This window comes from Taudactylus pleione, unplaced genomic scaffold (genome assembly GCF_031769625.1).
Source record: "Taudactylus pleione unplaced genomic scaffold, aTauple2 ptg000005l, whole genome shotgun sequence".
NCBI classification, from domain to species: Eukaryota; Metazoa; Chordata; class Amphibia; order Anura; family Myobatrachidae; genus Taudactylus; species Taudactylus pleione.
In genome coordinates this window covers 20,788,357-20,803,307 of record NW_028284408.1, presented here as the reverse complement: position 1 = coordinate 20,803,307, position 14,951 = coordinate 20,788,357, and the positions used below count along the sequence as shown (strand labels likewise).

Sequence of the window (14,951 nt, the reverse complement as noted above, 5' to 3'; positions counted from 1 at the left end):
AGTTAAAGTCTTGACATCCTGGCTGCACAGGCTCCTTCTCCTCTATGCTCTGCCCCAGCCAGGCCAGTTAAGGTTGGTACACACAACAGATCGACAGATGATGGTTGTTCATACACACTGAACCATCATCACCTGGCCGCAGATCCCGCTGGCGGGTGGGGTCGCATCGAGTAGCCCCCCCCTGCGGCCTCTTCAGCAAATGTACAGGTGGTCGGCTGACAGCACAATGAGCAGATATATCTGTCATCAGCTGTGCTGCACAGCCGACGCAATATGTCTGAATTACGTTGTTCAGACTTATCCCTGCTACACACTTACCGACGCACCCACGAAATATCGGCCAGTGTGTACCCAGCATTAGCATGCGCAAGGGAGCAGCGATAAGGAGAATGAAGACTGGCGCACACACAGATTCAAACACCAAAGAAATGGACAAATGAACCAGAAACAGAGCAAACCCCCCGCTAGCCAGGTGCATCAGTGTCCCCTATGGATTTTGAAGAAAAGGATTTAACTAGGTAAGAACATAAATCTCATTTACTTCCTCACTCTATAGGGGACACAGAGTTTAAGCTAGGATGTCCCAAAGCAATTCCCCTTTAGGGAGAAGACACTCCTGAGCTGCATTGAGAACTCTCCGCCCAAAGGTCATGTCCGCAGAGACGAAGGACGCCCAGCGCTGCCAACTCAAACAAAAAATAAAAGAAATAAAATTGAGGCTGCTTAAGCAAATCCCCTCTCTTATGCAGAGCCTATACCCCAGTGTAATCCCTGTGTCCCCTATGAAGCGAGGAAGAAATTGATTGGGAAGTTGAAAGTGACAGAAAGGTTTCATAGAGAGATGCAGAGAGACAAGTGTAGTTGAAGTAATATACGTAAGAATCGGATGCAGAGAATGAACAAAGAGAAACCTGTATGATGATCTAGTAATTGGAAACACTAAGTACAGTAGTTGGAGTGAAACTGAATCTAGGAGTAAGATAGATACTGGGAAAATGGATGTATTCAATGGGAGACTTAAGGTGGGTACATACCCGACAGATATATCTGCAGTCATATCGCCTGTACACACTGGCCGACGGGCACACCATATATCAGCCATTCAATATATAATGGTCGATATGTTGGCCAGTTTGTAGCCAGCAATAGAGTGTTAGAGAATTGAAAAGTTAACCAAATCTCATATTTCTAGTGTTGCAGAAATGACTATTCATTTTGTATGCACATAATACATTTATATTGCTATGCGTGCTTAAAAATTCAGGTCATACAAATAATGCCCAATGTTGTCCGTCCAGTCAAAACACGGCTTTTCAGAACTGATTCACACCAGAGACTCCTGTTTACTTTAGTGAGTTGCCCAGCCCATGCCCCAGCTATCTATACTACCTAATCTTGGGTGATATTAATGCTGTTAAGCACTTATAGTATGGCATTCTACTGTTTACTGTACTAAGGACTAAGGGCCGGTCGTTAGCGCCGATGTGCTCGGACTGGGTCGATGGCCCCCCACAGAGCATGCGCACGACGTCGTGAGAACCGCTACGACCGACAGCGCCGGTCGTAGCGGGTCTCGATCCAAAGGGGGCGAGCTGTCAATGTTGATTGACAGCTCGTCCCGTTTGGAAGGCGGGCCGGGCCCATGGGAACGCCTACCGTTTGGGGGCGGCCCCACTGACATCACTAGTGATGTCAGTGGAGAGCTTCCGGCTCAGACAGAGCCGAAAGCTCTCCGGGGCTTACGACAAGGGAGACCCTACCCTAGGGTCTCGTCGTAAGCCCCGATGGTCTTGACCATCACGACCATCACCTTAGGCGGTCGTAAGGCTGTGGGTGTTAACCCACAGCCTTACCACCGCAAAGGAGGACGTCTTGAAAATTCAAGACGTCCTCCCCTCATTCAGACCGACCGCACGCTCTGTGCGACCGGCTCTGAAAGAGGTCCTAAATTCCCTGTTAATGTGAAATGTTTTGTATATTTACTTAGTGCAGCGCTGCGTACATTTTGTGGTGCCACATAAACATCTGAATCAGAGAGGATTTGTGAGGTCCTGGTCTTGTTGTGGACCCGGGGTGGTAATAGGAGCAGACACTGAAGCAGGTGTAAAAGTAAATGTGGAGTTTTTAATGAGTGGCTTAACAGACATGAATGTGGTAAAACAAAGTCCGGGTATAGCACTAAAGTGCACTTGGGAGCTGTAGTGAGACAAATAGGAGAAAGTCCAGTTAGTGACAGACAATGGAAAATGTCCAGGTAGTGACTGGTTAAATAGAAAATGTCCAGGTAGCAGCAGACAAGGGAACTGTCCAGGTGGTGACTGATAAATGGAGAATGCAGACTGAGGAAGAAATATTCATAGCAGAGTGTCAGTGGAGGCAAGGTGCAGGGTGAACAGCAGGACTCAGGTACTCAGGCAAGGGTGAAGGTAATGAAGGTTGCAGGGTAGTCCAACGGGGCTGGAGCAGACAAGCAGGCAGGTAGGTAGCATTTCACAGGTAACAGGTGCTGAGCACAGGGAACGGTCTCTCAGCTATGCTGAGAAACACGTTGCACTGGCAATGAAGTCAGGCTCTGAACCTCCCTAAATACCAAGTGCTGTGCCGTGACTGGCCAGAGAGAGCATGTGACAAACCAGGATTGGATGAGCAAATCACATGGCCGGAGGCAAGATGGCGGCGCCCATGCCAAACGGAACGGAAGCACTGCCAGGCCTCATCTGCCCAACGTGACAGCATGCCCGCACAGAGCCACGCACAGCCAATGCCCCTCTCCACACACCAGCACCACCGCCAGATGCCCCCAGCCACAGTGACCTCACAGGTAATACCAATCGACCACCATGGCGAGAAACCCTGGTCGTGACAGGATTATGGGTAATAGTAAAAGAAAAAAAAAAGGATGCTCAACATTGAATTGCTAGATTAAATGTTTTGAATAAAATATTTAATAATGCATGATTTCTATTGTGTTAGTTATATTGAGTAAGGACAGGAGCTGGACACAACTGTTCTTTTTGTGGCCTTTATTTCCAACAACTGTGTTTGTGCCACCACTTTACCTGCCTCATCTTTACTCTGGTTTCATACTTATCACACCTGCATGTGTGGGGGCGCCCGTTTCATCACACTAACCCATATATAGGTCTAAACATCTTACAAGAGAGCGGTAATTTTTATCTCTGGATATAAAGAGACAACCAGGTAGTTGTCAAACCCCACAAAAAAAGGGTGGGGCAACTAGACCTGTAATTTTTTTTTTGCATGGGCACATTTTAGATTTCTAAGGGGGCAATTCAATTGTCAACATCGGTGGCTGTGTCAGGCGCCTAACAGAGCAATTAAATTGTTGCTCAGTTCGATGGAGAACCAGTTACTTATTGCAGCGCCCAAAACAATTGAATTGCCCACTAGGAGTCCTACATAGCATTGCTCCTATGCAACAGTATAGGTTTGAGTAGGGTATACAATTACACTGTCACACTAAAGGCAGATTTCTACAGGTCACTAAGTATACATTTTCCAACCATCAGTTCTTTAAGTCAGGGAGCTAGGACCACTCCTCACACACCAATCCGTCTCACAGAGTAGCCTTATGGTGGCGAAACAAACCAAGATGCAGGCAACTCATTTAATCGCTTAACATCTGTATTTATGTGGATAAGCACTGACACCAATTCACTGGTGTCACTAGTGGGGTGCGGGCCGCACTTGGTGACTCCTTCCAAGAGGGTGACACCAAAATAGAGATGCTCTGCTATTTTGGTGTCACCCCGTCAGATGGTGTCAGTGAGCAGCCACAACGCAGAGAAAGGCAGGGGAGAGGCTGTGGGCTGCCCCCAGCAGCTGCTGCAACGCTGGCTAAGCCAAATGTGTGGCTTTGCTGAGCATGCAGTCACGCCCCCAAGAGTTGCACAATTAAGGGGCGTGGCTTTGTGGAGCCCACCCCCTGCTTCCCGGCATGCATCATAAGGACTACAACTATGGTGTACTGCGTGAAACAGAACAATTAATTACTAAATTATACATCTTGCAGCAAATGTGAATTGACACTGCATAAAAAATGGCTTGCCAATAGTGGATTGCATTGTAACATCTCAATGAGAACATACTGTATGGCTCTTTAAGAATGTCTGAGGGTGATCGCTTGATAAAATATTCCAGAACACACAGCAACAACTGGAAGGAGATTACTAGATCATCATCCATTTGTAATATGCTTCCTGAAAATAAAGAAATCACTTGTGAATAGTTACAAATACAGAAAAGAAATATGCAGAGACATTGCTAGTGTGCCCACTAATCTGGGCAAATCTCTAATTATAAAGACAGCGAGAAGTCACAACCATTTACAACACAGCCATGTACACAAAGTGATGTGTACTAAAATGTACATTAGGCTACTCATCTTTTGAAACATGTTTATAATAGGACGCATAATGTTTCTAATCCTGTTAATCTATTTGAGGTGTTAAACACATTTAAAAGCTATTCGTTACCCAAAATTGTTTTTTTATATTACTATTCTGACACCCAGAAATGTATTTCTGTGAATCCCAATAGCAATCTTCTAGCTGTATCTCTTTTTTAGAATGTAATTCTAGTCTGTGAAAGGCAACCTGCAGTGAAATGACATTGTGCAATAATTGTGGCAGTGATAGACAACTCGCATCAAAAAACGTGTCTAAGAGCTGCACTAAGCGCGATTTGTCTCTCTTGTGACATCAACATCAAGCTGTCTGTGTCATGAATGCATCAGTTCGTGACTGAGACAAACAGACCTGCATAGACGGCAACACAAAATAAAGTTTGAGTGGACAGATAGTGTCACCATGCTCCACCATCCTTTTTGGTGGGTCACTAGTTTTAAACAACTAGCCGTCACTGACTTTAGCTACTGGGGCACTTATTGGGTCAATTATTTCTTCCAGTCTGGGCGAGGTAAAGGTGTTGGAGGTGTAATGCTGGGTACACACAGATCTATTGGCTGACCAAATAATCGGCCAATATATCTTGGGCCAGTCTGCCAGTGTGTACCAGCGATATGTCTAAACAACGTCGTTCACAGACATATCGTATCGGCTGTGCTGCACAGCCGATGGTAGATATACTGTATCTGCAGATATCTCTGTCCACCGTGCGGTGTGTAAGGGCGGTCAGCCAAGCGTTCATACACTCGCAACGGAAGCTGCGGGGAAGGGGTCACAGGGCAACCCCCAGCCAGCGGGACCTGCGGCCAGATGATCGTTGTTCAGTGTGTTTGAACAACCAAGATCTGCAGATATATCTGTTAGGTCCGTTCCCCCGTTCCCATTTTTCCCAACTTCACTGTAATATATTACCTGCTGATTAAATGGCTTCAGTAAACAATAGCTATACTGGAGTACCCTTATTTGAAAAATGGGAACTGTTCTCTTTACAATTTGGGTGACAATGTATACTTAAGAGCACAGAGCTCTTTCAGTGTCCCCTCCCATCTACATTGATAGACACGGGAATCTTTCCCCTTCCAAGCAAGAGTGCCAACATGTTTTTCTGAGTTAGGGATATAAAGGAGTATTTTAAAAGTTTATTACCTAGGGGCCATGCACATTGTTTGACACTTTTCTGAAATTAAGGTGCATTTCTGTATTGTATATCCTTTTTTATGAATCCATTGGAGGGAGGGGGGTGTCAATGAACCCTTGGCACTCTAAGGGTGAGATGTATCACACCATCTTTAAAAAAAAAAAAAAAAAAAAAATGGAGAAGTGGGCAAGTGGAGAAGTGAGAAGTTGACCATATCAACTAATTAAGTCCCAAAAGACAGACCAAGAGAGAACAAAACTAAAGAAACAACCATTGCCCCTGAACAGAATCATGTAAGTAGAGATAGACACGGTAACCCAATGGATTTAAGCAAAAGGATTTAACATATGAAAAAACTAAAAATTTTCTAATTCATCCAACTAGGAGATACTGGACCAGAGTGAAGTACAGGTTGAGTCTCCCATATCCAAAAATGCTTGGGACCAGGGATATTTTAGATATCAGAATATTGTGTATTTTGGAATATTTGCATACCATAATGAGATCCTGGGAATGGGAACCAAATCTAAACACAGAATGCATTTATGTATTATATACCCCTATTCACACAACCTGCAGGTAATTTTATACTAGATTTTCAATAATTTTGTGGCTCATACAAAGTTTGTGTACATACATGACATTCATTTATGTTTCATATACACCTTATACACAAAGCCTGAATGTAATTTTAGACTATTTTTAATAATGTTGTGCCTTAAATAAAGTTTGTGTACATTGATCCATCAAAAAGCAAAAGGTTTCACTAACTCAGTCATGCTAAAAAAAAAAATCGTTATTTCGGAATATTTGGATATGGGAGACTCGTGTTCCCTCTAGCTCCGGCGGCAGGCAGGGCGCCGGAGCTAGAGAGGGCAATCTTGAGCGTGCGCGTGAAAAGGGGGCGTGGTTATGAAAAGGGGGCGTGTCTATAAGACGCGTCCCCTTTTCGTCATACTTGGGGGCGTGCCCGGCGCTTACGGACATGCCGGGCAGCCCCCAAGCGCTGCAGAAAGGGAGAATAGACGCTGGGCGCATGCGCCCGGCGTCTATTCTCCGGCGGTGACCGGGTCACCGCATGTTTGTCCACCCGTGGGACACTGCGTCCTGCGGGTGAGAACGGCTCCCGCAGGCTGTTAGGGCAGGGCGCTTTTTGCCCTCCTCCTGGAGGGTAGGGTGCTTTTTGCCCTCCAGAAGGAGGGCAGGGCGCCGCGCCCCGCTAAAACAGCCTAGTGGGAACGCTAAGACTCAATCTGTACAGTATCTAAGCTGTGAGGCTGTCTGAGTGACCACTGCAACAGCAATAAGAAAACCATGGAATAAAAATAAGAGCTTCATAGACAGCATCTAAAACAAGTACCCTACCATGTGGGCACTATTAAAAGAGAAAAAAAAAAGTTCCTTGTAGGATGGGGATATAGAGGAGAGGAGCTTAAACTTATTTAAAAAGTGACAAAGGGGATATTCATGAAAGCTTGGAGAGAGATTAATCTGCTCCTGTCAATGTACAAATGTTGTTTGAAAAATGACAGGAGCTGATTGGGAAAGAGAAAGTACCAACCAATTTTATCTCTTCAAGATTTCATGAATACCCTATAAGAGCGTTTTTTAACCAGTGTTGTGGCACACTAGTGTGCCGCGAGTGGTTATTAAGTGTGCCGCGAGGTCAGTGCAGTTAGAGCTGACTTTACTTGTACTGCTGGCCCAGGCAGTGCTGGGCTCTTCAGGGAGGCTAAGGTGCGCCCGGGCCATGACCTGTGGAAACACCTGCCTGCACACTGCTCCCAGCTCAGCATTGTGTGCTCAGTTAATGAGTGTGAGTGGACAATCCCAGCCAATGAGGGACAGGACAGGGACAGCAGTGAGCCTTCTCAGTTGGTTATTTTATTTTTCTGTGTGGGCCAATGTGTGTGTTTTCTTTCTGTGTGATCATTTTGTTTAAAAAAAAAAAAAAAAAAAAATTCTCTGGGGCCCAATGTGTGAATTTGTTTTTGTTCGGTGGGGGCCAATGTCTGTTCTTTTTCCCATGAGGGACTGCTCATTGCTAAGGCACAGCATCAGTGATGGACTGCTCATTGCTAAGGCACACCATCAGTGAGGGACTGCTCATTGCTAAGGCACACCCCATCAGTGAGGGACTGCTCATTGCTAAGGCACACCCCATCAGTGAGGGACTGCTCATTGCTAAGGCACACCCCATCAGTGAGAGACTGCTCATTGCTAAGGCACACCCCATCAGTGAGGGACTGCTCATTGCTAAGGCACACCCCATCAGTGAGGGACTGCTCATTGCTAAGGCACACCCCATCAGTGAGGGACTGCTCATTGCTAAGGCACACCCCATCAGTGAGGGACTGCTCATTGCTAAGGCACACCCCATCAGTGAGGGACTGCTCATTGCTAAGGCACACCCAATCAGTGAGGGACTGCTCATTGCTAAGGCACACCCCATCAGTGAGGGACTGCTCATTGCTAAGGCACACCCCATCAGTGAGGGACTGCTCATTGCTAAGGCACACCCCATCAGTGAGGGACTGCTCATTGCTAAGGCACACCCCATCAGTGAGGGACTGCTCATTGCTAAGGCACACCCCATCAGTGAGGGACTGCTCATTGCTAAGGCACACCCCATCAGTGAGGGACTGCTCATTGCTAAGGCACACCCCATCAGTGAGGGACTGCTCATTGCTAAGGCACACCCCATCAGTGAGGGACTGCTCATTGCTAAGGCACACCCCATCAGTGAGGGACTGCTCATTGCTAAGGCACACCCCATCAGTGAGGGACTGCTCATTGCTAAGGCACACCCCATCAGTGAGGGACTGCTCATTGCTAAGGCACACCCCATCAGTGAGGGACTGCTCATTGCTAAGGCACACCCCATCAGTGAGGGACTGCTCATTGCTAAGGCACACCCCATCAGTGAGAGACTGCTCATTGCTAAGGCACACCCCATCAGTGAGGGACTGCTCATTGCTAAGGCACACCCCATCAGTGAGGGACTGCTCATTGCTAAGGCACACCCCATCAGTGAGGGACTGCTCATTGCTAAGGCACACCCCATCAGTGAGGGACTGCTCATTGCTAAGGCACACCCCATCAGTGAGGGACTGCGCATTGCTAAGGCACACCCCATCAGTGAGGGACTGCGCATTGCTAAGGCACACCCCATCAGTGAGGGACTGCGCATTGCTAAGGCACACCCCATCAGTGAGGGACTGCGCATTGCTAAGGCACACCATCAGTGAGGGACTGCTCATTGCGAAGGCACACCATCAGTGAGGGACTGCTCATTGCTAAGGCACACCATCAGTGAGGGACTGATAGTGTGCCTTAGCAATTTTAAAATGTTGTTCGGTGTGCCGCAAGTTGAAAAAGGTTGAAAATCACTGCCCTATAAAGTTCTTATGGAGGCTCTAACTCACCATGGCCCAGTTTCCCAAAATTTAATGAATGAAAAAACGCGCTTATTACGGAGGACAGGAAATAGTGGGGTGTTTGTTTTTGTTTGTTTTGTTTTTTTAACTACTCTACTGCAGAGTGAATAGGACTAGTCCTTTGCAGTTGTGAGCGGATTGTAGAGGGCAAATCCCACTTGCTGTTAGCAGTCATAAAATTAAAGGACATAATAGCAACGGTATTCTCCACATTTTTGAAAACTCTACAAAAGGTGTATTAAACGGAGGATTATTTAGACAATGATGAGAAAAATGTCACGGTGATGTAGGATTCAGAGTCTTAATTACACTTTTCTAGCATATATAAGTGTCAATTAGAAAACGAAAAAGGGAAACTATTCTGAACTTGGGCAGTCTGTGGTTTATCCTGAATTTAAAAAAACAGACGTTTAATAGGTATACATTCAAATTCATATTAATAAGGTTTTGCACCCGCCCTTTGCTATGCAATAGAGATTCTTACCTTTGGCTAAAATAAATGTGATCCAAGAACACTTAAGTATTGAAGCTCTATTGGAGTCTGTGCAGTCCCTGCGTGGTAACAAACATCGAATTACAGTTACACAACAAACAGTAACACTAATGAACAAATTACTATGGGAGAGATTCAATTAGTCGGCGGTTGTACCACTCTGCTTATTCTCCCAGGTAAAGTGCCCACAGCTATTTAAGTAGTGGCCCCCAACTAACCTGAGACAGTACTTAACGTGGATTTCTGCTCGCAACCTCGAGGTCCAAGAAAAAAAATCTGTGTAAAGTGCTGATTTGGGGCTAATCAGGAGTTGATCACGAGCTCCTAATTAAATAGTTTCCAGCACTTTAAAAGGGAGCAGAGGCGGCATGGGACAACCCTTGGCTAATGGAATCTGCCCCAATGTGGCTTTAAACATTTGGAGGAGGCTATAGTTGAATCTCTGTGATGTAGACTAAACCTATTGCAGTAACTGTTTTCTTCCAAATTGATCCTCACCCGGGATTTCCAAGGTAAAAACAGAAAAGAAAGGGCAGTTGTAGGATAGATTTTTACAAAGATGATTGTATATCTTTACAATAAGTAGTTCGGCATGGGACTGGATAATTCCTGCCTTGTACTTGGGGCCTGATTCACACCGATGGTTAGCACACATCTCCGATGGTGGGAGGCCTGCCCATGCGCAGGAGGCGTACTGCGCATGTGCAGCCCTCCATCTGCAAGTTCGCTCGCAGAGCCTCACAGCCGTAGCCTGAATGACAGGCTGCTGCTTTTGGGGAGCGGAGCGGGGGCATTCCAGGATACGGGGTCGTGTGGGTGCATGCAGACTTCCTGGCCTCAAACTGCCAGGACCCAGTCAAGCTGTGGTAAGCTTCAGCTACCGCAGCCTGACCAAAGGGACAACAAATCGGGACCGATTGTTGCGATGGTGATCCCAGGCTGTGACCTTGGTTGCAGTGCTGCGATCACGCAGATGCTGCAAGGAGGTGTCAGACACCTAATTCTGCATTTGCATTTTAAATGGACGGAATTGCACAGCCGCTGGGCTTACACTACACAAGCATGTGTCACTTACTAGTAAGAATAAAAATGAAGTTGGACCCAGAACTATTCTGACAGATACATAAATGTCCATGCTCTTTTCACAATGTGAATATACTGATAACCACACAGCTACAGAGGTGTTCTCATACACTGTTGCACGGGAAATAGCCCCCTCTCAGCGTATCAGGTCCCGGGCGACTTGGCCACACCCATCATCCTTCTTACCCAAAATGTGCATCTTACTCAAATAAATAAAACTTTGCTAGATTGCACTGATCAATTTGATGTGGAACATTTGTACATCTGTTTGCAGCGGAGTCTGAATCTGTAATAAGCGCTACGATGCAGTGGCTTTTTCTCACGCCAAGTTCTACTGTGCTTTATCTGTGACTTTGTACATCTTTAAAACGAGTTCCTGTGCAGTTACGCTGCCCAAGTGTTCCGACACACTCTCCGCATCCGCCTACCTCCCGAGACATCCTAGACTGTCAACAATAGGTCCAGCAGGGATGACGTGCTGGTCATTGAACCGCACGGCAAGGAGCCCCCTGAAAGGGTCCACCTACCTCCCCTGTCTCATCCCCATCCACCATCACGCCTCCCTTACCTGCCCGGGACCTCATCGGAGCACCACTGTGACTACTCCATTAAAAGATTTGACCCCCACATCAGTCTGGCTGGTTTCATTTTCAATTTCATTTCCATCAGTTCTATCCTCATCCACATTCCCATCGCACCATCATCAATCACTACAGCACCATACCCAGTCACCCCACACCATACTCACCCACGTTAACATCACAGTTTTTACCACTACCCCAGGCAGAGCGCACCTTACCCCCTTTATTCCTGTGCAGTTAAAGTCACAGCCCAGCTTCTTTAGTACACTGAGTGGTGTTTTGCTGCACCTGTGATTCAAAATTAGTACAGACCTCTACACCATTCGGAGTGGCTCAGTCATGCTGTGCATCCAACACCATATGGCGTATACACGATAGGTGTACAAGACACATCTGTATATGTAGAAAAGGGGGAACCTAACACAGAGGCTTCATCAGAAAACATATTAAATACATTACATGCATCAAGTTGATTAAAATACATCCAATGCAAAATAACTTTAGCATTTTCATTGTTATACAAAGATAAAAAGTAAATAGACTTACTGGCTATTTGGCAGCTCCATAAATATGTTCTCAAAAGTCCTGAATGTAAAAGAAAAGGAAACAATAAGTCTACAATATACTGCGAACGCACATTTAAAAAAAAAAAACTCACAATTTGCAAATTAGTTTATGAACTTTTTGCCTAAAAAAGTTTTTCATTGCTAGAACAAAATCATGTATGTATATTATAGTAAAGTACAGAATACTATAAAAGAATGCAAAAACACATGTAAAAGTGTTGAATTCTTTAGGTCAGTGGTTCCCAAATACGGTCCATAAGACACCCTAGCACTTAAAGGCCCCCCCATACATCAGCAATCGATTGTGGCAATTCTGCAATTTGCAATCGATTGTGTATAAAAATCTGCAATGTATTGGCTTCACAGATTGCAGATTGCAACCAAAAAGTGATTGGAATTGTTAAATCAAGGCCCCCATACATCAGCAATCTGAAAACCACAATTGAACAATTTGAAGATTATTGGCCGATCGTAGGATTTCCCAATCTAGCATTCTGCGTCCATACATTACAGAACTTTTTCAGTGATTTGCAGATCGATTGCAGCAAACACAGATCTGCCAATCTTGAAAGGTCCATCATTTTACTAGTAAAGGACCAAATAATGGGCCTTTCAAGACTGGCAGATCTGTGCTTGCTGCAATCGATCTGCAAATCACTGAAAAAGATTTGTAATGTATGGGCGCCGATTGCTAAATTGGGAAATCCTAAAATCGGGTTTGGGATGCCCATGGCTGAGCACAGATGGTTAAATGAAAATGACCGAGGCACTAATTCATTCACCTACGCTCAATCCTTGATATCGTTAAATCCTGGACCATTAGGGTGTCTTGAGGACAGAGCTTGGGAATCACTTCTTTTTGATATGTAGAGCCAGATTCCATTAGCCGTTATAAAATTAAAACTTAAAGCCGGAGAAGTTTTTGCACTATTTGCGTATTTTGTTGCGATATTTTTGCAATGTGTGTTTCCGTTTTTCGTCCCATTACAAAACACACAAAAACGCATACGTGCGTAAGCTGCGTATGGCAAAACCAGCGAAAAGTACATCAACACTTTGGGAAAATCAGCCTGTACTCCATAAAAAAAACCTAACTAATATAGGAAATCAATAAAGAAGTGTATTAATAGCCCTAAGAAAAGTATTTTGGGTTCTTAAATTGTGTCAAATTGCTGTTATATGTATAATTGCATGTGTTGAAAAATTATAAAAAGCTATATTTTTTGGAGAAAAAATTTAGTTACAATGGGGGTACATTAAAATGGCAGCTAGTATAATTTTGTGTCAAAAATGTTTAAAATACACCTGGTGCAACCACCTGCAATCCTAAAACCACCTGTCCCATCCATACAGCCCCCCAAAATACCTGACCCAGTACTTTAACTCCATTTTCCACTTTAATTTTTTTCACCCCAAAATTGTCATGTCATTATTGGCCAAATTAAAAAATTAATTTTGACAAAATGTCAATAGGGGGAGTGTCCAAGGAGTATTGAACCAAGTCCCCACATTTTTAGCCAATAGGAATGTTGCACATTTTTTCACCTGCTCTGATATGGTGAAAGTTTTTGCCGTTTTTGGTCTATGGAGTTTACGCACATGCAAAAACTTCGACAATAGAACTGCACGATATACACTATTGTTCGAAAAATTAGCATTTCGCCAAAACGCCGCTTTTCGCGGCTAATTGAATCCAGCCCATAGGCTTGCTAGGCAGAAGGTGGACTCAGCAGGTGTTTTCAGTGAAGCCCATTGGAATAAATCAGGGTGTGGTAGTTCAGACTAAAAACATATGTAATGCATTTTTCACAACAATGAATTAGCCTTCTAAAAAAAGTTATCCCTTTTTCCTAAGTCCTTCAATAAGTATTAGATTCTAAGGCCCAAATTCACCTACAGCAATTAAATGTTTTTACGAACACTTTCTTTATTTTTACAAGCAAAATGAGTCAGAAAAGGAGCAAAAGAAGAAAAAAATCAACAGGGATTTAAGTCATGTATCAAGATGAAGAATACAGCACTGTAACAATCAAATGATTTCTTCAATATATTACGGTATGTAAATTTATAATGATTTCAGAAATGCTCTAAGCCTTCCAGCATGCCAAACTGTTACAAAGAAACACCACCACAAGGGGTCAGTAACAAATTACAAAATTAAACAGTCAAACTCACACATTCTAGTTTTACACATCACTGAAGCATACATAGGTTTTCGCGTAAGAATAATTTTTTTTAAGACTACATCAACCTGTTTTCTACCTTCCTACACCACTGATAGCCAATAAAAGTATGTATGTAGAATCACAGAGGCGGTGAGTGGGTGAGTGAGGGTGTTCTTGGGCCAATGGTAGAAAATGTATATTACAAGTCCCACTGGTCAAAGACTTAAGGGGGCCAAACACTACCGACGGATTGCCGCATTCCTGCGATACTGCATTGCAGGAACGGTGAAATACATGTTGGATTTCACTAATTTGCAGATCACGATCAAAATATGATAGCGATTTGCCTATCGGGAAATTTAATATGGAGAATTTCAACAATCCTCCAACGTATCACGGAACAGCGATGGCATTTCCAACCGGCGGATCAGTGTTTCCAATCCAATTGCAGGATTGCGCGACCGGCCGGTAGGTGTATGGGGGGCAGTAATTTGGATAAAACAGTCTCTGTAAAGTGCTACGTAATATGGTAGCTGTATATAAATCAAGGGTAAGACTAATTATAAAAATTATAACAACCCATAGGGACTCACATTACATACTGCACCAGTACTGATGATTTAATATTTAGATTTAGTATTTTATGTGGCATTGTTAGGTGAACAAATGACTGCAGAAGCAACAAGATACTGAACAAAGCCTCCACATATAGAAGGTGTTTATATACAGTAAATCAGATGCATAAAACACAAATCTAGACAATGAGATGTAAATTGTAGAAATAAACAGGACAGATTCAAGTGGCAATGAGTAATTGTTAATGGTTGGCTTGGGAATATATGGATTCTTGCAGAACCAAAAAAATCATCATCCTAAAAGGCATCCTAACTTGTCCAGCATGGTGGTAATGATGCCTGTCTTCATGTAGTTCAAGGGATAAGTATAGTATCTTTAAACAATTGGCAGTCTTTGTACTCCTGGGGACTTCTGTGTTCCACTGTGTCGTACAGAGGAAATGTGAGATCTAATCTATTTACATTGCCCATATCTCAGATCACAAT

The 14,951-nt window shown here is 44.2% G+C and overlaps 1 protein-coding gene across 1 annotated transcript in view; it reads right to left on the bottom strand.

Moving 5' to 3' along the window:
* Positions 1–14,951, bottom strand: part of RB1 (RB transcriptional corepressor 1) — a 262,129-nt gene that overhangs the window by 200,975 nt on the left and 46,203 nt on the right. Inside the window, exons 5-7 of the mRNA XM_088444859.1 lie at positions 11,706–11,744; positions 9,487–9,554; positions 4,110–4,220 (exon numbers count right to left, since the gene is read on the bottom strand). Of these exons, the coding sequence (XP_088300985.1) occupies positions 4,110–4,220; positions 9,487–9,554; positions 11,706–11,744 (218 nt within the window). The remainder of the gene's footprint in view (positions 1–4,109; positions 4,221–9,486; positions 9,555–11,705; positions 11,745–14,951) is intronic.